The following is a 20,339-nucleotide window of genomic DNA, read 5'->3' as shown; positions in this document are numbered from 1 at the left end:
TTATCTTCATCTTCCTGTTCTGAAGCTGCATATTCCACTGCGAGCACCAGCCTGAATTCGGCTGCTGTTACCCTTATTGCGCCCAGGTTGGCCTGTTTCTTCTCGATTAATTTTGCTCTTTTTCTTTTCAAAGTGAAAGGAATCCTAGACCTCGCTAATCTCTGATCACTGCCCTGCCAAACACTTCTACACCATGCACTATGCAGGAGTCGGTACATAGTATCAATTCTGTTTTATTTCTTTTTTCCGCATGAGCGCTTTTCCAACTCCACTTCCTGTTATTGTACTTTCGGAAGAAGGTATTCTTTTGTCGGAGTCGATTCCTTTCGGGGAATTACACCAACATATTTCCTCTACTACTGCTGGAGTTGATGCTGTAGTTGGGAATCGTCTGTGCCTGCCGCCTGCTTTTAACTCACTCTCGCATTAATGTCGCCCATGATGACAGTACACTGAGTTTGCACCTTTCTAATTGCTAATTCGACGTCCTCATAGAACTGTTCGATTTCTTCGTCGTCGTGACTGGAGGTTGGGGCGTAGGCTTGTACTACTTTTAATCTATGTCTACTGTTTAGCTTTATTACGACGAATGCTACCCTCTCATAATAATGTGGAGCTGATGATTGTTGCCTGCTATGTCCTTCTGAATCGGAAATCCAACCACGTATTCCCTCTTCTCTAGAAGACATCTGTAGCAGAGTACGTGGCCGTTTGTCATCATGCACTGTATAAGCCTCACCAGTTCTTCTAATCTCACTACGGCCAATGATATCTCAGGTATTGCCTGATTATTCCTCAAAGATCGCTGCTAAGCTAGCTTCACTCGAGAGTATTCACGTGTTAAACGTTACCAGGCTTAATTTCCAGGGGTGGCCTGTACGGATCCAGAGATTCTTAGCAACATCTGCCACGATGCAGGTTTGAGCGCCGCCTTGGTCAGGTACTCTGCAGCCGCTGGGGACTGAGCGCCATACGTTAAGAATAGGAGTCACCAGGGTGCTCGTAGCCCAGTGATTTTCCAGGGAGGCCGATTCCTGTTCTGGTGAGGGAGCGTTTTCCTTGAAGCTCAGTTTGTTGTACCTGGAGTACTAGCTCTCGGCAGTATTTTTTTTACTGCTTAAGGCGCCACTTAAAACTTGAAGAAAAAAGTGCAGTGGCTTGGACGAGGATTTGAACTTAGAACCTTCAGATTTGAAGCCCATGTTTATCTACTCCTCGGCTCCACCTCTTCACACCTGCGAAACCCTTTAAACTTCGAGCTTTTCGTGAGTATTTTGGAAATTACTGCAAGCTATTATTTTGTAGTTGTCTGTGTGTCGTTTTGCTAGAGTTGTGGAAAAGAAAAACTCCGTCTTAATGAGTACACAAATTGAAGAGATCCAAATAACGTTATCAACACAAAAGCGATATCTTGACTTTGAAGTACCACGTGAAGTACAGGCTGGTATTTGAATTTAAACCATGTTTCCAAAGTCTCGCTCCTAAAATAAATACCGTGCTCAAGTCATTTACACAGGTGTGTCCGTTCTACGCGCGATATACGCTTCTTATAATACTCACCTGAGGTTGTAGAAAACGAAAAGACACATGGCCTTGGGAGCTTATAGCTGGGGTTGCACAACACATGGTCGATCAATTTTGTCGGAGTGTTATGACTAGCGTTCGGAAACATTCGCCAGGTGTTTAAACCAGTACGCTCAGGCTCTTTCGAGTGAACTGGTCAATGGCTTCCGTAAAGCGGAGAGAGACAGAGAGAGAGCGGTAGAGAGCAGGCTCGCATCGGCCCTGGAGAGTTCGGAGACAGGCAGCAACACCCCCACTTGTCCAGGCCGTAAAGAGCGTACCGGGCGTGACCAAATGTGCTTACGATGCGGTACTCACGAATGTTGCCGCCATGGCAAAGGCCGAAGTAGCCAACCGCAAAGTCGATGTGTTGATGAACTCGAGGGACCACTTGCCTTCCAACACGTAAATGCCCTTCAGCAAGGCGAGCACCGCTGAGCACAACGCCAAAATCTGGAAGAGAAAATTGGGCACGCATTCGTGGTTCTCTCCAACAAATCAAATTAGGGCTACGTTACACGGGAAACGAAGCGTTGCAGGCCTCAATATAGAAAATTGACGTTTCTAAATGTCGTTGATTTTATGGCGTTCACGAGCTGCTAATTTTGTGCAATACCGTTTATGCAAATGCGAGCAAGCTTCCGTCCTGTTCTGTGTCAGTGTGCACGTGGCGCATGCAGCAGGTGTTGGCAATGTCAGGAACTTGCTAAACAACTTTTGAAGAATGCTGGGAATTTTGCCTAATTAATTTATTATTTACTTATTTATTAATACTGCGGGCAACATTTTGGCCGCCAAGGCAAGAGTGGTTACAGTGCATTAGACTTTTGTTACAAATAATTGCCGCATTGTGACGACAAGGAAACAATGAAATACACAAACACCAACAAACGTAATACAAGGAACAATAAACATTAATTAGCCTATCCCTTTCTCAGTAAAAACGCCCACCCAGCAACCAGAAGAAGGGAACAACGGTCGCTAAAAAGATTCCAACGTTGTCAGGTTGAACCATATATACCGCGAATTATATACAACCAATCTATGCCAGTATTGTAACACCAGAGCCACAGTAGAACACATCCTATGGGCATGTCCAGCATTAATCATCAATACTGGGGTCGTGGCCTCCAATGAGGGCCTTCGGGCGCGTTGGCGGACTGCGCTGCTCAGTTCAGGCATAGACCAGCAACTCTGGGCGATTCTGCAGGCCGAGGAAGCTGCCGGGAGACACAGTCTCTCTGCTGGCTCCTAGGTGGGAGCCCAGCCCAGCAATCTGCCGGAAATCAATAAAGTTCTTCTCTCTCTCAAGTCAGGTTCACCACCTCATTCGGCAACCTGTTACACTGAGCAATGGTCCTTGGGAAAATGGAGCCCGTGTACGCATTTGTTCTACATTGGGGTGCTAAAATGGTCTTGTTATGTATCGTCCGGGTAGGTCGTGTCGTGTTAAATTGCATGTATGCCTGGAAATTAGTTTTATCTGACTGTTAACGACGTTGAACATCATTTTGAGGTGGTGAAACTTGCGCGATGATTCGAATGTGCAAAGGCCGGACCGCTTATAAAAACCTGATACTGACACGTGCCTAATACTCATTGTAAACAAAACAAAGCGCCTTTTTCTGAACACGTTCTATGCGGTTAGTTTCTTTTTTGGTGTGCGGATCCCAAATTACATCTGCGTACTCAAGTAACGGTCGTAAGAGGGACGTGTGCGCAATTAATTTTGTTTCAAGCGATGCCTAATCAACCGGAGTCCTTTTGAAGCTGCAGAGACAATTTTTAGTACGCGAGTTCCAGCGTAATGTAGAGTCAATCATAATTCCCAAGTATTGAAACTGGTCAACACGGTTGATTAGGTTATTGTTCACAATGTACGCGTATTGAAGTGTTTTTTACGTGTTATTATTATCTGGGCGCCCTCAGCGAAATTCAAAGTACACTGTAAAAAATTTCCGTAATTTTACAGCGAAAACCTACGTAAAATTTACGCAGACCATTCCGTTTTATGAAAAACGGCGGGATCCTACGTAAAAAAGACGGACGTGAGCTCCGTTTATAAAAAAACGGCAGGATTCTACGTAAAAAAGACGGACGTGAGCTCCGTTTTTGAAATACGGAGAGCCGTCCGTAATTTCATGTGGAGGGCAACTGAACATGTCACGAGTGAAAAATGAACACGCAAAGAATATAACGAAAAGACACTGTCTACTCTAACTGCCAGTTACATATATCACCATAGATAACGCTGTTTGAACATTATGCGCGTGCAAGTATAGTAAACACACAAAAAGAAGCAGGTAGGGTTTGAACGGTGGCGCTGCTTACCACACCTTCATCGCGCCTACACGCTGGGTTGCATTTCTCCGGCACAAACAACCGTACGAGTGGTCGCTAATGGCGGACGGTGGAGGTGGTGTTCCTGGCGCATTTGTGATTTCACTCTAAATAGGAAGGAATCGGCGCTGGATTGTTACACAGGTAAGTGATTTACGTGTCCTTTTTTCGTTATTGGTGCATGTTGCGCGTGCGAAATGCTCCGCGATGGCCGGTGATGGGCTCAATTGTGTTGTGTGAGCACGCTTTTAACGAGATTCCTTGGCCATGAGGATTGACAAAGCGACATTGCGAGTCTGTGATAAAGGGGTGTTGCATTTGTTGTGTTGAATGCATACTCACTACAGCTGAGACGCGTAGGCAATATTAGCGGCGTTGACGCCTCTAGCAGCTCCTTTTTCGTCTGTATGTGGCCGCTGGTTTACTGACGTTAGCATTCCAGTTTGTAGTGTGTTGTGCTGTGTGCTCGGCGTTCCAAAATTAAGTGAAGGCGTTAAACCTATTCAGCGCCTCCTCTATTTTTTAGATGCCCGTCAGTTCGTGCGCCGAACAATAGGAGCTCGCGGGACGCCGCGCTTAGCACGCTTGCCGCGACGCGGCGCTACCAGCTGACACTATCGCCGGCCTGTCGTCTGCTCTGGACGAAGGTGCGGTGATGCTCTGACTGTGCCATTTATAGCTTTGAAATTCATGAACAACGTACAATTTTGACGCGATAATGTTAATAAGCTCGAGTAGCAGAAAATATGGTGTTTTGTATCTCGCACGCGGCTGTTGCGACTGCGACTTAGGGATTGCGCGAGACTTCGCCTTGTGTAGCTGTGTATATCTTGTCTTTGATGGCGGTCATTCTGCGATTTTATTGTAGCGCGCGTTGGGAAACCGCGTGATGAACAACAACCAAGCTATTGCCCTCCTGACGCAATAATTAGTCTTGTTGTTGTGATCATATTGCTTAGGCATGTTTCATTTCGGCAGCACCTAAAAGCTCAACATAAGTAGTTGGGACAGGCAAGTAATACCTTTTTCCTCTTTCGATTATACTAGCACCCAACGTACTTGTGTGGCTGGACACAAACCTCCCCTTTCCAAAAAGACAAAAGACACGAATATGTATAGTCAAGCAAAGAATTGCATATAATTTCTTAGTTCACAAAACATTAACAGGACAAAAACACACACACACACACACACAAACTACAACACTATACACTACAATTTGAGAATTTTACGTGACAGTGGCTTTTTACCATACATTTTGATCACACTGTTCTTGTCAGTAATGTTCATCGCATGATTGCTTAAGAGTGGCTTGATGAACTTCCTGCATAGAAGTTCAAGAAATTCTTTTCTGTGGGCACGGTCTTCATTCTGGCACTTCAGGATAGGGAGGTCCATCAAAACACTTACAGCATGCTCCACACTGGTTTCCAGTGGCAGCACAATTTGTTTCCTATAGTCAAGGACAATGTCCACAAACTTGCTGAGGCTTATTAACAGTGTTACGAGTTCCTTTGTGGGGTACTTGAGTCCACCCCTGTCCTGATATGCGATCAGTCCATCCACAGGCGCGTTTCCATTTGGTTTCTCAACTAATTGTATACAGCCCTGGCAGTTTAATTTTTCTGCTATGACTCGGGCTAGGTAGCCTCCAATCAAAGCAAGGGTTGCGATTTCTGGATTGGGAAGCCATTGGTTGGACCTGGTGCAAACTTCTCGCAGCCTGTTTATGGCTGCCACTGGGAAAAAACTCTTCTCTGGAGTATTGCTGCTCCCAGTGGTAACGCTGGAAACAGCTGTGGCCGCACAAAACGATGTCGAGTCATTCACATTGCTCTGCAGCGACGACGAAATAATGCCAGTTTTCAGCATTTTCTCCATCCCGCAGAGCACACTTCTCATATCCATGGCATCATTACACCCCGCGGTTCTACGAAGAAAGCCAAATAGTGCCTCGATAGGGTCGCTAGAAAATTTTCTTGTGAGTACAAAGATGAACTTTTTTTCAGTCAGCAGAAACCTGATGCACATTACGTTTGATGTTGTCGTAAGCACCAAGGCAGCATATGTCTCCTTGCTCAAGAAATTGTCAGGGTGGCTTTCATTCTTTAACTTCTTGAGGAAGTCCAGGAAAGTTTTCTCGAGCCACTCCAGTCTTGAGTCATTTGGGTCACTGAATTGTCGAGTGTCAGGATTGTTCTTATGAATGTGCTGCTGCGTGTTACTAACATCCATAAGAACAAACCACTTGTGCATTACCTCCATGAATTCAACAGTGGGGCCCACTGTTGCAAATTCTATGTCACAGGTGTGGCCAGCTTGACTTTTCATGTAATGCAGAGCAGCTGTGACAGGTGGAGAGAAAATCTGCACTGCATGCTTGACGCCCATCTTTTCTATGTTGGTAGGATATATATGTTTGCGCGTCAGGAACCTAATTGGTTTGACTATTGACCCCTTTTGCATCTTGTAGAGCTCCTTTAAAGGAGCTGAAGAGATCTCTTTGTTGGCCCCCATGCATTTAGCGAGAAACTGGGACCTCACATTTTTGATGATGTGGCATTGGTCAAATGCCAGGAACAGGCACCTGGAGGGGTCTGCTGGATGTGGTGCTGATGTTTTTGGTTGCCCTTTGCACAAAAGTTCCATCGCCGAGACATTTGTCTTATGATTATCCGTCACAAGACGCACAACTTCAAAACCCAGTTCTTCAGTTTTCTTCACAACATAAGTGATGGCTGCAGCAAGGTCTGGTCCCGTGCATGACTTAGTGAAGAAGTATCCGACCGGTATTTTAAAACGTGAAGCCAAACCACAAAGAAGAAAACACAGCAAGGAGTTTGCCAGTTGGTCACTCCTATCACCAGGCACCAGTTCCTGTAAATCGCGGCTCATGTTCACATCACCTATAAACGCGTCTCGCTGCTTATTATATTCAAGCTTCTGCTTTATGTGCATTTCATCAACTATAAGGCTGCACACTTTAGACTGATCCGCAGGTAGGCTCTCGAATTCTGTCTGCAGCCTCAATCGAACCAAAGGACTGAAGCCAACTTCGCCAGTTGAAGTGCCAATGTATTTGTGCAGAGTATTTCTGCATGGCAAGCGCAGAAGACCTTCTGAACGAATGTATTCATATGCTTTGGTTGAAAGGTTTCTCAAAACTATGCAGTACCTGACAGTTGTTTCATTCCATGTCGCCCTCTTCTTGGTGTAATTGTTTATCTGGTTCATAATGAACGAAGCCTTCACACTTTTTTGTTGAGCATCCGTGGCAACATCAAGGAAGGTGCTGACGTTGCAGTCGTCCTTCAGTTTGCGCAGCTCCTCCTTATATCTATCTACTGTCTGCTTCAGTCTCAATATCTGAAGCCGAAGAGCTCGCTCCTTCTCTCTGCATTTTCTGTGGTGCAGAAAATTGCTCCCACTCGTTCGAGCTGTGTCCGTCTGTGTTGCAAAGGCTCGTCTCGCAAATGCAAGTGGTTCATCACGAGCCACAGCTTTAAACACTAGCTGTTCTTCTGAAGTAGTGCTACTTGCAAGCACCGCAGAAGCCACTGACGAGAGATCGTCAACAGGGAACGTGTTGTCGCCGGGCGATTCGACGGTTCGCGCCGCAACCGCTGTAGGGGCGTCATCAGTCTCTGCGGCGTCGTCGGTCGTTGCTGGGTCTCCCATCTCGAACGAAATTGCCGGTTTTTGTTTTTTCTTGGGGCAGCTGTCATTGTCCAGTCCAGGTGCACGTTTGCGGCTCCTTGGGTCACTGCGCACATTACTACTGGAAGGCTGTTTGTACGATGGGTAGCATGCGAACACACTCGGCACAACTCCCTTCTTTAGCTGACGGATCTTTGAGTTTTCTTTGAAATCAGATGCAACAAAGTGCTTACTGCACACAACAGAATAATTTGAAGTCGAATTAGGCTCCCAATCCTTGCGTGAAATTACCTTAATCCACTGTCGGCGCAGCTCGACATCAGCGGGGATTTCGTGGAACGAAACACCGAGGTCCTTCTTCCTCGCACTTGACGTGCACATAGGCACACAGCAGTACCGCATGATGAAAGCTGTTCGTCGAAACTTCCACGGTAGGGAAGCAGGGCCACCGTAAACAAGGACACGCTACACGTGCACGGAAAGCATGTTGACGGAGCTACGGAGACGGCGGCTGCTCAGTGTCAGCTGGCAGCGCCACCAGCGGCGAATTGAGGTGAATGAGAGAGAGCGACAGGAGAGGGCTCGCGGGGCCAGCGGCACCCTACCTGACGGGCATCTAAAAAATAGAGGAGGCGCTGACCTATTACTATCGCTTCCGACGCGGTGCAACGCTATGTTACCAATATTCGGTGACGCATTGAATCAAAGTGAAATTTTTAGCAATTATTATAAGCTTCGGACGCAGTGCCCTGGCTGGGCGTGCCTAATCGCAGTGTTCACACCCGGGATTGGAAGATTGGTCATGTATGAAGACCTCATAGAGCATGTTTGATGTGCATGCCCCTTCATTACAATGAAATGACGGTGGAGCGTGCTTATTGCCGTAACCTTGTGCCATCTGCAGTGTTACGTAACACGGCTGTCACACGGTGCCCTTTCGTTTGTAGTAGAGCCCGAGCACTCGTGCACGATCGCAATTGACAGTTGTCCGCGTGATACCCGTTAAGGTTCATTGCAAAGGAAACGGATTATTTTCTACGTGGCAATCTGTATTAGTTTTTTTTGACAGCTACCAGGCTGACGATTAACGTTCTGACGAAGTACGTGAGGATATCACGTATTCTGGGAGGGAGGATTGCCGCTTAATAATTCTGCATAACAATACTGCAATAATTCTAAAATGTGTGCATGTGTTGTAAGTTATGCAGGGCAAAATATTTTGTGAACTAATTTTTCGAATAGAAAGTGCTTTATAAATTTTTTTGCAAATAAGTTAAACGAGCCATTAGCACTTTATAAAATACTGTGAGCTATCTCACAGCAATAACAGTAACTCAGTGACGAGCTTATATGCATAGTGTAATTCAGTGGCGCACCGACGGGGGGGTTTCGGGGGTTGTAACCCCCCCCCCCCCTGAGGCCGACTTAACCCCCCCTATTTTGTTTAACCCCGTTTCTTTCCTTGCGCATTTGAGTACTGCAACTAATGGTATATTCGACTGGTCGCATCCATCCCCCGAAGCAGAGTGATGCAGATCTGGCGTTCCCCGAACTCGGAGGTAGAGGACAAGCGCGCAAGCCGAATGTGTGACTCGCTCTCGGAGGAGGAAATGGCAGATGCGATACCACGTGACTAGTGCTAACGTCCGATGTTTCGCCTATCTAAAGATAAACTGGCGGATGCGCCGGTGGGACGACCATTCGTTGAGACGCCAGCATGCTGTGGCCTAGGTTGCCTAGGCTACAATGGAACGTCGCCAAGAACGGCGACGCTGTACTGTGATGATGTTTCTGGAAACGCTCTCATCTCGGCGACTGCTCCGACGACAGGTCTCGGAGTGTCTCAGAGCGCTCGACGCGGGAGGAGAGCGATCGAAAAGAACCAGCCGAACGCAAGGCACGCACCCTCTTTCAACCAGCCGAAGACAACGCCGCTCGAGAGAGCGCTCTAGAGCGCTCCGAGGTGACCAGTCGAAGATACCATAAGATATAAGACGCGTAATCGTCTGCACACTCACAAAAAGCGCATTTTTTGACAATTTCCCGTGAAGAAATGGAAATTAGTGCTATTTAGACGGTATTGGCAAACTGTCAACCCCCCCCTGGCAGAGATCCTGGGTACGCTACTGGTGTAATTGTATATAAAAATGTTTGTGCTTTGCTTTGGATGACCGGTCAGAAAGTAACTGATATCAGTATTTCATTTGCAGCTGTTGCACCAGTGAAGGATGTCTGTGTGCCGCCTTGCATTCAGTTTCTCAGCCATGGGGGCCTGCTTGCAACACCAGTGGAAAAGCAGTCTTGCATTGTGCTATTTGTTCTGGTAAGCTGGACCATTCTATCGTATATCAGTCATGCATATGCAGTCCTAATGGACATTGACTGCAAATGTTGTTGGAATGACAATGCCTATACAAGTATAATAATTGTTGCAGATGCATCCAAAAGATAAATGATGTTTTGTTTTTCCTGGGGCAACCAATTGGTTCAGCATGAGGACGTCGACTTAAAAGTGGTATTGTTTCAGACTTGTCTAGGATGCACATGAGTGGTGTTCAAAAAACACTAATAGCACCGGAATTCGGGATTTGAGGCAACAGATAAGTTAACACGCACCAATAAGTTAATTCTTTGTCCAGTTTGCCTCTATGAGTATGCAAAAACACCTGCATACTGACCTCTAACACTGTCACGCATGGGCCCCATGGTAACGAAGTGTAGCCACAGTTAAGCTCACTGTTAGCCATTGTTCAGCTTGCTTCGACGGATTTGCGTGTGACATTGGAAAGTATCATAACAAGGTAAAATATAGCCTGAGCACGCAGCTGTTTCACGTGGTCAGGTGACCAAAATATATGAATATTTTGAAGGGAATGAACAGCACTACTGCCAGAACAAAGTGAAGGCAATGGGCACAGCAACATATTCCCTTTATCCTGTCTATGGCACTATTCAGTTCCTTCCTAAATATGCACCAACCAGCCCAGTTCAGAACGCTCTCGCAGTTCTTCTGAATACCTCAATTTGTCTAGAATATTAAGTGATTACACACTAGCATATGTGGGGGCCAGTCTGCGAATTTTGTATGTTTTGAATATGTGCCATGAGGATTCTTCTTTGCTCAAAACTTGATATACAACTGCACAAAGCAGCATCGATAGCTATGTTGCTTCCCCATCTTGTATCGAGGGTGTGTGAGTGTTTCCTAAGATAGTCCTTGAGTTTTCGTCCTGTTTGTCCTACATAATTGCTGCTGCAGGGCAGTAGGATGTTGTAAACAGCACCAACTGCACTTCCTATGACCTCCAGCACATACTTCTTGATGCAAACTTCACGTCTTGGCCTGGTCCGGTTGAGATTTTTGTACCTGCCCAGTTTGTTTGGCCCTGAAAATAAAAATGTAGTTCCAACTGTCCCCAGCAATTTGCTTGAATTGACAGCTTCCTTTGTGTACATATTGTATAGCAGTGGTAGGCCTTGGCTTCCTTGAAGTACTCCGACTGGAGACTTCACCTATGTTCAGCTCCGTTAAATGCTTCTTGGCAACGCATGCCGAAAGGCAGTGCGAACACACTGTTAAAAGCAACTGTACTTGGGTCTGGAAGCTCCCCTCCACTTCGTGGTGGTGCCAAGAGTGCTCCCTTGTGTTCCTGTAGCAACAACACGCTTCAGTGTTCAAGTGCGATAATAGGAAAGGCCAAGACACTTTTGAGTGTGGGGCATAGATCCAGCACGATGCTCACCACAGAAAACTTTCACGCTAGATATTGAAGCTTGCTTTCCAGCAGTTTTACTTCCCTGAGCACACCTGGCACTGTGGAGGAGACATTAAAAAAAATGGCTGAACTCCTTGAGTAGCCTTGCTTGGCAACTTCTCACAGACAAAAACACTGTCAGGTAACCGTAAAACACTAGCTATTGTGGGCACCAGTGTAGTAAAGTTATTTTGCTTCATTAGCAACTTTCTCCTCTGTATTAGGTGAAGTAAGGCTACTAAATGGGTAGAGTGATTTTCTTCCTGTCTTCTCTGCAGTGCTAGATGAGTCCACGTACGGGGAAAAACTACCACTAGACAGTGATCTTCCATTTCTGGACCGCAGGGTTTTCTTTAGTTAGTGTTATGTGTGCTGGAGCTATGCCCAATGTTTGGAGGAGGCTATTCTGCCTTCCGCGTCGGCACACTCTTTGGCTGTGAAGCTCATCACAGGAACACCAAAAGGTGTCCTCAAGAAATCGAGGCATCACCATGTGGAGGAGAGCTTCTGAACTCATGTCTAACATTTGCTTGCAGTGTGGTGGCCACTGTTATATCATATTCACAAGGTCAGTCATAGTCTCAAATAGACTGTTGGGAAAGCTGGAACTTTCCTTTTATTTTTCACGTCGAGCAATCGGGGTACATTGTGCGAAAAGTTGACTCGGACCGAGCCTTGACGCAAAGTGTAGCAAAAGGCAGAACAGCAGTTCATCAACTGTGCGGTTGTTTACATTATCCCGCTATCCTGCAGCTGCAACGACGCAGGACACACAGGCCTAGTATATATAGATGTTTGTCTGTAAACAAAATTCTTTGCCTGCATTCGTGTTGTCTAGCCTTCCCCTGTCTTTTCGTGCTGTCCCCAAGTTATCCCATAGGTACACTCTTGCATAACTTGCAATTATAAGATTCATGCTTGAGAATATAATCGGAAACTGTGCCATATGGATGACATTATTCATTACACGTGTTGGTGTTAAAGAAAGTAAGTGGCTGTGCAGTCTGGGTAGGGCTTCAGATCTGCTTGTTATAGCTATTCTTAAGTTGCTTCCAAAACTTGAGATACAACGATTCAAGCTATGTCTGTGAAAACACTGCATCATGTTACAAGGAAATGTTAGAACACTCATAGGAAATAGCTCGGTATTGCGAGAGGTTGTAGAAATTTGCTTTCTACAGCATTTTATAAAGATGTTTTTTAACTCCCGCATCTATCGTGTTGTCTCATCACAAAACTGTAAACAAATATGAGTATTATGCCTTGAGTTTTAGTAAAGATTACTCGAATATGATTAATCCTTTCAGACGCTATGCACGCAATTCAATACACCAAGATAGTGTCTTAATAGCAATAGCATTGATTAAAGTAAGGATATTTAAAATGTGTCCCGTACATCTTGAAACTCTTCTGATTGAAATAGTGCTGCAAGATTGAACTACACAGGCAAATTGTTTTAGTAAAGTAAGTATGAAGGTAGATGGTTGGGTTCTTTGCTTGGTATATGTCACTTCTTTCATCGTTTTTCACAGTGTGTTGCACCAGTCATAATTTTTGAGTGGCTGGATAGGTGCTGTTCAAGCCTGGTAGACATGAAATAGTTGATGTTTGCAAATCTCATGTACTTGCACTGAGTTTTTGCATGGAGTGCACATTCTATAAACTTGACAAACTCACTAAAGAACTGAAAACTCTTAATCTATTGTGCATCTGTAAGCATTTTATGAATCTGAAAATGTAAAAAATGCGGTGAAGCTAAGTTTTCAATCAACACAACTGATTGGCATGTGAAAGGGTTAAGGAAAGACGCTCCTTAAAACAATTTCTCGAAACATCGCAACATACCACCTGAGGGTCTCCCACCTTAACCTCTTACTACTGTTTTGCTAATCACAATATTGACTGAATGCAATATTTTTCTGACCAGTCTTTCGTGTAATGTAAAGAAAATTAACACGCCTAGTCTTACATGAAGATAAATTTGAAATCATTTATTTATTGCACTCACTTGGCAGCAGTTCGGAACTGTTCTTTATCAGTATAGTACTTGTGATTCACCTTTGTATTGCTGAGTACAGGTGGAGATATGGCTAGTTGTTTAATAAAAAGGATCCCTAATTTTCTACTTTCTGATTGTAGCTTAGACCGTCACTTGTACTTCACAACGAGGGGACTGCGGTAGCTAGGATATATAGTTTTCCTGAGAATTTTCATAGATGCAATTTTTATTCTGTCTACTAGCATGTTTGTATTACAGCATGAATTTCATAGATTAGAGGCTCCATGAAGGTGCATTCTGTCGTTGAATGTCTATGAGATGGTTAAGCAGGTTGACTGTATCTAGTTACAACTCCTCATGTTCTGTGGCAGTTACATTTGCGTGGTTTAGTGCTGTCAGTGTAAGCTTAACTTTTCTTTCCTTCTCCCAGGAAGGACACAAGCATTGAGGAGCCATTTGACCTGCCACTACACTGATATTTTATTTGGTAGGTTCTATTACAGGTTTTCTTTCATGTAGTAGTACCTGCTATAATTGTGTATGTGTTCAGACCCTTAGTCAGCAAGCTGTTAGACAACAGGTATTTACAAATGAAGAACTAACAAGATTTTCAAGGTCATTAGTGATACAATTGTTGCACACTGCTGAATTTCCCGCAAATTAAATTATGAGCCATCCAGCAACTGCTGCTCTCCTGCCTTAATGCACAAACCTTCAAATACTGTTACCCCTATCTCACAAGTGTACAGAAGGTGCAGATGACTGTTCACAGCGATAAGGTCATAATTTTTACTTACATGCAAAAGCGAGTCGAACGTCAGGTACACATTTGAACTTTTCCAAAACAAGTTCGTCATCATAGTGCACAAATGCACATGTAACTTACCGCAATAAAAATACACGGGCACAAGAAAGGGAGACAAAGACAAGCACTTCGTGACTCACAAGTGCGTGACATAAGTGTTCCGACCAATTATTATTCCCTAAATTTTCTTCTACTGATCCAGGACTCCTGTGACTACTTGCCTAAGGTAACATACACTGTTGCTTTCTTGCCCTAGAAAATATAACTAGTGCCTTCTTGCAGCCCTTTAAACTGGCAACATCTTCACCACCGGCAGTAGAGCATGTTCAGATAAATTCAACTAGACATGCCTGGTGACCACTTAATTTTGGTGAACAAATTTTATTTGGTGCCCGAGCCTGACGACAATGAAACCAATGGTATCTTCTATTTTGTTGTAGCGTAAGCTGAACGACAGGGACAACAGAAAAGCAAATACGACGCACAGCCAGCGTTAACGTTCAACAACAGATTCGTTTCCAGTTCTCGTCACTATATATACCCTCAAAACATCATACAAAACGTGTAAAAAATCGGTAAACATGAACTAAAAAAAACAGGAACCACACGCATGCAGTTTTTTAGGCACACAGATTGACAGACATATACATGTTTAACGCGAACAAAGATCGCATCATCTTTCACCTGCTTCTACTCATGATAACTGTTTTTTTAAATCTAGGTTTGCACTTGCATCTTTGGCAATGGAGGGCAAGAAAACCGTCAGCAGCCAGGTATTTAATTTGTGATTGTGTTCTCGTAGCCTGTCATTTATACATCTACCAGTTTAACCAATGTAGGACCATCTGCACTCAAAGGAATGTCGTATACAACACACGTGATGCAATCAATGAATTTGTTTTTATGTTCCTTTTCGCATGCAGTATCCGCAATTCTTTCTGGCCTTGTCTTCTTACACTGGCTCCCCAATTTATTAGGAGCTGGAAAAACAATGTTGATGTCACACCTTCCAGTAGTCTTTATTCTGTGGGAGAAACTACGTATAAAGGGGATGACAGCAACCTTTCTTTTCTTTATGTCGGTGTTTGTACCATCCACTTGTTCGGAACCTTTTTCCACTTGGCTTGGGTAACCAGCGCCGCTTAAATGTGATACTTGCCATCCGAAGCTATTGTGCATTAGGTGCTGGCATGGCTTCTACAGCGCTTCACTGAAACACACTTTCGTGATTCCCCTCTTCGCAAGTTTTGTATGCGTGGAATGAAATGGTAAAAGGGGCTTACTTGCCCTAGGTGCTTAACACCAGCAGGTTTTGTTATCGGTGAGCACAAAATTAATGTCAAGGAATCTAATCTTCCCGCAACATGGCTATCCTGCACTTAATGCACGATAGCTTCGAATGGCGAGTCTCACGTTTAAGCGGCTTTGGTTACCCGAGCCACGTGCTCGTGTCAGTCGCAGTAGGACTGCTTAAAAAGGCACAGCAAAAAGGTTCTGAGCAGGTATATCGTACAAGTACCGACATAAACAAAAAGATTGCTGCCATCCCCTACATACATAGTTTCTCCCACAGATTAAAGATTGCTGGAAGGAGTGACATCAATGTTGTTTTTTCGACGCCTAATAAATTTATGAGGAAGTCAAGGCCAGAAATAATTTGGGATACTGCATGCGAGAAGGAACATAAAAGCAAATTCATTGATTATATCGTGTGTGTTGTATACCGCATTCCTCTTGGGTGTGGAGGGTCCTACATTGGTCAAACTGGTAGATGTATAAATAACAGGCTATGAGAGCACAATAACAAATTAAATACCCTGGCTGCTGACAGTTTTCTTGTTCTTCATTGCCAAAGATGCAAGTGCTAACCTAGATTCAAAAAAGCAGTTATCATGAACAGAAGCAGGTGCAAGGTGATGCGCTTAACTATAGACACTAGAAACATATCAACATTTGGTGACGCATGCATCAGTAAGCCTTCAATTCTATTATCCTCGAAAGAGCTTGTACATCTTTGTTCCTGTTAAACGTGTACATGTCTCAATCTCTGTGGTTAAAAAAACTGCATGCGTGTGGTTCCAGGTTTTCTTTAGTTCATGTTTACCGAGCCTTTACACATATTATGTTGTATGACGTTTTGAGGGTATATATAGTGACGAGAACGGGAAATAAATCTGTTGTTGGAAGATAACACTGTGTGCATGCCAAATGTGCCTTTCTGTTGTACCTGTTGTTCAGCCTTGCGCTACAACAAAAGATGCCATACAAACAAGCCCCCATAGCTACCCTCATCGTTAGTTTCGCAAGAAAAAGAATTGTCTTTGAAAATACAATATAGAAGCATCTGTTCAATTGGAAGCATTTTTTTAATTTTGCTGAATCCGCATTTTGAATTATCCCAAAGAAAAAGTGTTGTGGCTATGGCTCTAAGAATATTTTGGCACAGACTGCAGGCAAATAGCATGAATTCCAACTAATTACCACGGAGTATCCCTGCTACGATATGAAGAAGTAAACCTTTGAAAACACAACGTTGCACATATGTGTGTTTTTATCTGCATCTATTAGCAGCATGGAATTTGGCCATCCTGCTGCCATTAAAGTCCCAGACATTTGGGGCAAATTGCTCTGCCCTCGTTGACTTTCAAAATCCACGAGAAGCGCTCATATTTGGGCATTGCTTTAGTTTCTGCTTTACTTTAAATTTCTTTAGGAGAGGCGGGATTCTTAAAAAATTCCTAAATTAAGCACGTCACGGAAGTAATGCTGTCTGGAAGGACATGTTGCATAATTTGTTTCGTTGTGGGGTTGCCAGTCATGGAATGGACAGAATGAACGGTGTACTGCATGTAGCTGCCACATATGGGGTCCATGTGTACTTGTTGCAGGTTCCTTTACGTCGCGAAAGTGCTACAGGTTGCTTCGAAAAGCACAGACTGACAAAACGGCAAATTTTTGGGTGAACACAGCGCATAATTATAACTTTTTAAGGAGATGGAGATAGTATGTTGACGCACTAACGAACATAACTTTCAATTATCATTGCTTAAGTAAAAAGTACATTGCACATTGCTATTTTCATGACAAAACAAACCAAATCTGAAAGAGGCTAAAAGGCGCGCATGTTGTGGTGCAAGACATGCTTTCTTCATATTGTTACTAATTTATAAGCTTGTCATCTGGACAGTACCTATCTCTTGGTTGTTTTGCATCGGAATTGTACAACATGAGTGGTTTGAGCTCGTTTCAAGAGTGCTTCATTGTTTTTGGAAAACAGTGGAATCTGCAAGGTTTTCTGTTAGGGCAGTGAAGGTTGAAAGCCGTGGTCCGCAGTATGTGGTCATGGTAGCTCTACCTACATGCAGAAAATGTAATCTCTGAATGTCAATGTGCACGTGAGAGCTTTGCCTGTTCCAAGTGAGCCATCAAATGACTTGGGCAGGTTTCATCTGAAGCTTTTCATGTTATAAGGCTAGGAACATATACCAACAAGGCAGAGTATGACATTTTTTTTATGACCCATTTGTTTTGACCAGAGCACTGGTAATTATATTTGTGACTTGGAAATCATTTATTGTTGATGTATCTGACTAAAAACGGTGATGATGGTGGTACAGTAAACCTTGTTACAAGAGACACTCAAGAGACCTGGGAAACATGTCACTTGTAACCAAGGTCTCTTGTAACCAAAAATTCTAAAAATACTGAGGAGTCGGATAGACCACTTTATTATACATCAGCACCAAAGTGTGTTTAAACACATCTTTGATGCGAACAAAGCTGTCTCATGGAAACATGGCAATGGCTCCGGAGTATGACTACCGGCATACAAAGCGACCAGCACCGCAGACGTTGTGACGGAAATCCAACTCAATGGTACTCTGTCGCAGAGTCGGTGTGGGAGCGCGACAGCGATTATAGAAGCATAATCGCAGAAAATTCTGTGAAATTGGTAGTCTCAACCATGCGAGGAATGACAGCCGGCTGCGGAATGGAACAAAATCGAGCCAAGGGAATGAAAATTGCAGCACATACCGGTTAGTACGACGTTAGCCGCATTACGTGAGCGTGTCTGGGTTGTGTCTCTTATAAATAGTGAAGAATTTGCTCTAGGGACATAAAAAAAAGTTATCCTTAGTAACCGAGTGTCTCTTGTAACCATGTCTCTTGTATGCAATGTTGTTAACATGGCGAACATAGGAAAACCAACCAAACCATTTTCAAATGTCTCTCATAACCGAGTGTCTCTTGTAACAGTGTCTCTTGTAACGAGATTTTACTAATAAAGAGTCTTAATTGATTGGTGTTCTTTTCCCTTTTCAGGCAAAGCAGGAGGCATGTGCAAGCAACTAGTCATTCCGATTCTCAACCAATCCTTCTTCTAGTCAGGCCATTTCTAGTGTCTTATCTTGCAAGTTCTTTTTTTCAGTAAAGCACAATAAACATGCAGTTTCGTTCAGATTCAGGTGGCTTGTTGCTTTTTGGGCACGAATTTGTATGTATGCTTTGTACACGTCATGTACAGAACTCAAATGCAACATGGCAACACTGACACGAAAATGACGCGGTGTAAAAGACAGTTACCCAAGGAGGAAACGTGCACACACAGCATGTTGAGCGTGGTGTATGTCCGCTTATGTGCATTGATTTCTGCCCCATTTCAAGCTATATCTGATGCGAGTTAGCCATGTTGTTATGTACAACTTGGTATAACTTATTTCAATGAAACAAACAATTTTCTCATTGTCTGGACATATGCACCCGCATCATCATTTACAAAACAAATTTTCAGCTGTTGATACGAAGCAAGATAAAGCTGAACAAGTTCGTACGGATTCATGGTGCCAGGAACGCAAGCATAGAAAACATGGACACAAGAAGAACAAAAAAAGGTGCTTCTGTCTTCCTTTTTGTTCTTTTTGTGTGTTTTATGTGCATACCTTTCCTCGCCGCGGTCTGTCCGTTTTTAATTAGGAAAGTACGGGGCTCAATTTACAGAAATTCCGTTCTACGGAGCTCACCGTTTTGTATTTGGAAAATACAGACAATTCTGTGATCACAACTACGGAAATCACCATTTTCCATTCGACGGAAATCACCGTTTTCCATTCAACAGAACTCTCCGTTTTCCATTTGACGGAACTCTCCGTTTTTCATTTGACGGAACTCTCCGTTTTTCATTTGACGGAACTCTCCGTTTTTCATTCGACGGAAAAATTTTTTACAGACTGTCCGTTTACGGAAACTCCGTTTTTCATTTACGGAAAGTGTCCGGCAACTTTTTACCTTCAACTTTCACCGTAAACTGAAGCAATTTTTTTTACAGTGTAATCTCCCACTTATGACACCAGTTATGAATAGCCATTAAGTAGTTGTTTAGTGCGGCTTGATCCTGGATTGCCTCAATGCTGTGACGGACAATGAGGTCGTCTGCTAAAAAAAAAAAAAAAAAAAAACTGCGTACAGGGGAGTCAATGGCCAAGTCCTTCAGATATATAAATAAGAAGCAAAAGGGGCCTAAAAACCGAGCATTGTGGAACACCGGAAAGCGCCGGTGTTGTTTGTGACTTTGATTTTGCTATTCGGACGTATTGATGGCGATTAGAAAGAGAACAGTCAAGCCACATTACAAGTTGATTATTGCTTAAGAGGCTTCTAATTTTCGTCATTAAATTCGAATGGGGCACGCGGTCGACCACTTTTTGGAGATCGAAAAAATTTACATTATTTGTCCACCTTTGTCCAACGTTCCGAAAAAAAAATCGTTTGTGATTTGAATCAGTTGCGTCACCGTCGATAGGCTAGGCCAAAAGCCTTGTTTCCTGCTCGTGAAAAAGTTCTCCCTTTCCAAGAACGAGCTCACGTGTTTAAATATGGAGTGTTAAATAACCTTGTTGGCATTGCACAACATAGAAATCGGCCTATAATTTATCACATGATGCTTGTCGCCAGATTTGTAGATTGGTATGACCCTTGCTGTTTTCCAATGTTAGGAACTTCACTTTTATCGTGACTTGCACTAAAAATAATAAATAAATATCTCGCGCAGCATTCGGTGTGCTAAATATGAATTAAAATTATGAATTATCAAAGAAAGTGAAACATGAACAAAATTTATAATTATGAATGAAAAGGTGAGAAAAGGAAGCGAATGTTCCTGGAAGCCCATCGATTCTGTGCCAGATACGTTACGTCATATTACTCTAAATTTTGCGCTGTG

At 43.6% G+C, this 20,339-nt stretch overlaps 1 protein-coding gene and 1 long non-coding RNA gene across 2 annotated transcripts in view; one reads left to right on the top strand and one right to left on the bottom strand.

Moving 5' to 3' along the window:
* Positions 1 to 1,720: 1,720 nt before the first annotated feature.
* Positions 1,721 to 20,339, bottom strand: part of LOC125941093 (uncharacterized) — a 34,522-nt gene continuing 15,903 nt past the window's right edge. Inside the window, exon 4 of the mRNA XM_049658027.1 lies at positions 1,721 to 2,016. Coding sequence (XP_049513984.1) covers positions 1,721 to 2,016 — 296 coding nt within the window. The remainder of the gene's footprint in view (positions 2,017 to 20,339) is intronic.
* On the top strand, positions 3,951 to 18,954 carry LOC125940855 (uncharacterized). Its single transcript, XR_007464049.1, has 4 exons — positions 3,951 to 4,047; positions 9,771 to 9,883; positions 13,745 to 13,801; positions 18,443 to 18,954. It is a non-coding gene; the product is annotated as an uncharacterized LOC125940855 (long non-coding RNA).

The sequence above is a fragment of the Dermacentor silvarum genome, chromosome 10 (genome assembly GCF_013339745.2).
Source record: "Dermacentor silvarum isolate Dsil-2018 chromosome 10, BIME_Dsil_1.4, whole genome shotgun sequence".
In the NCBI taxonomy this organism is placed as follows: Eukaryota; Metazoa; Arthropoda; class Arachnida; order Ixodida; family Ixodidae; genus Dermacentor; species Dermacentor silvarum.
Note: the sequence above shows the minus strand (reverse complement) of the source record. Positions and strands in the feature narration are given on the sequence as shown.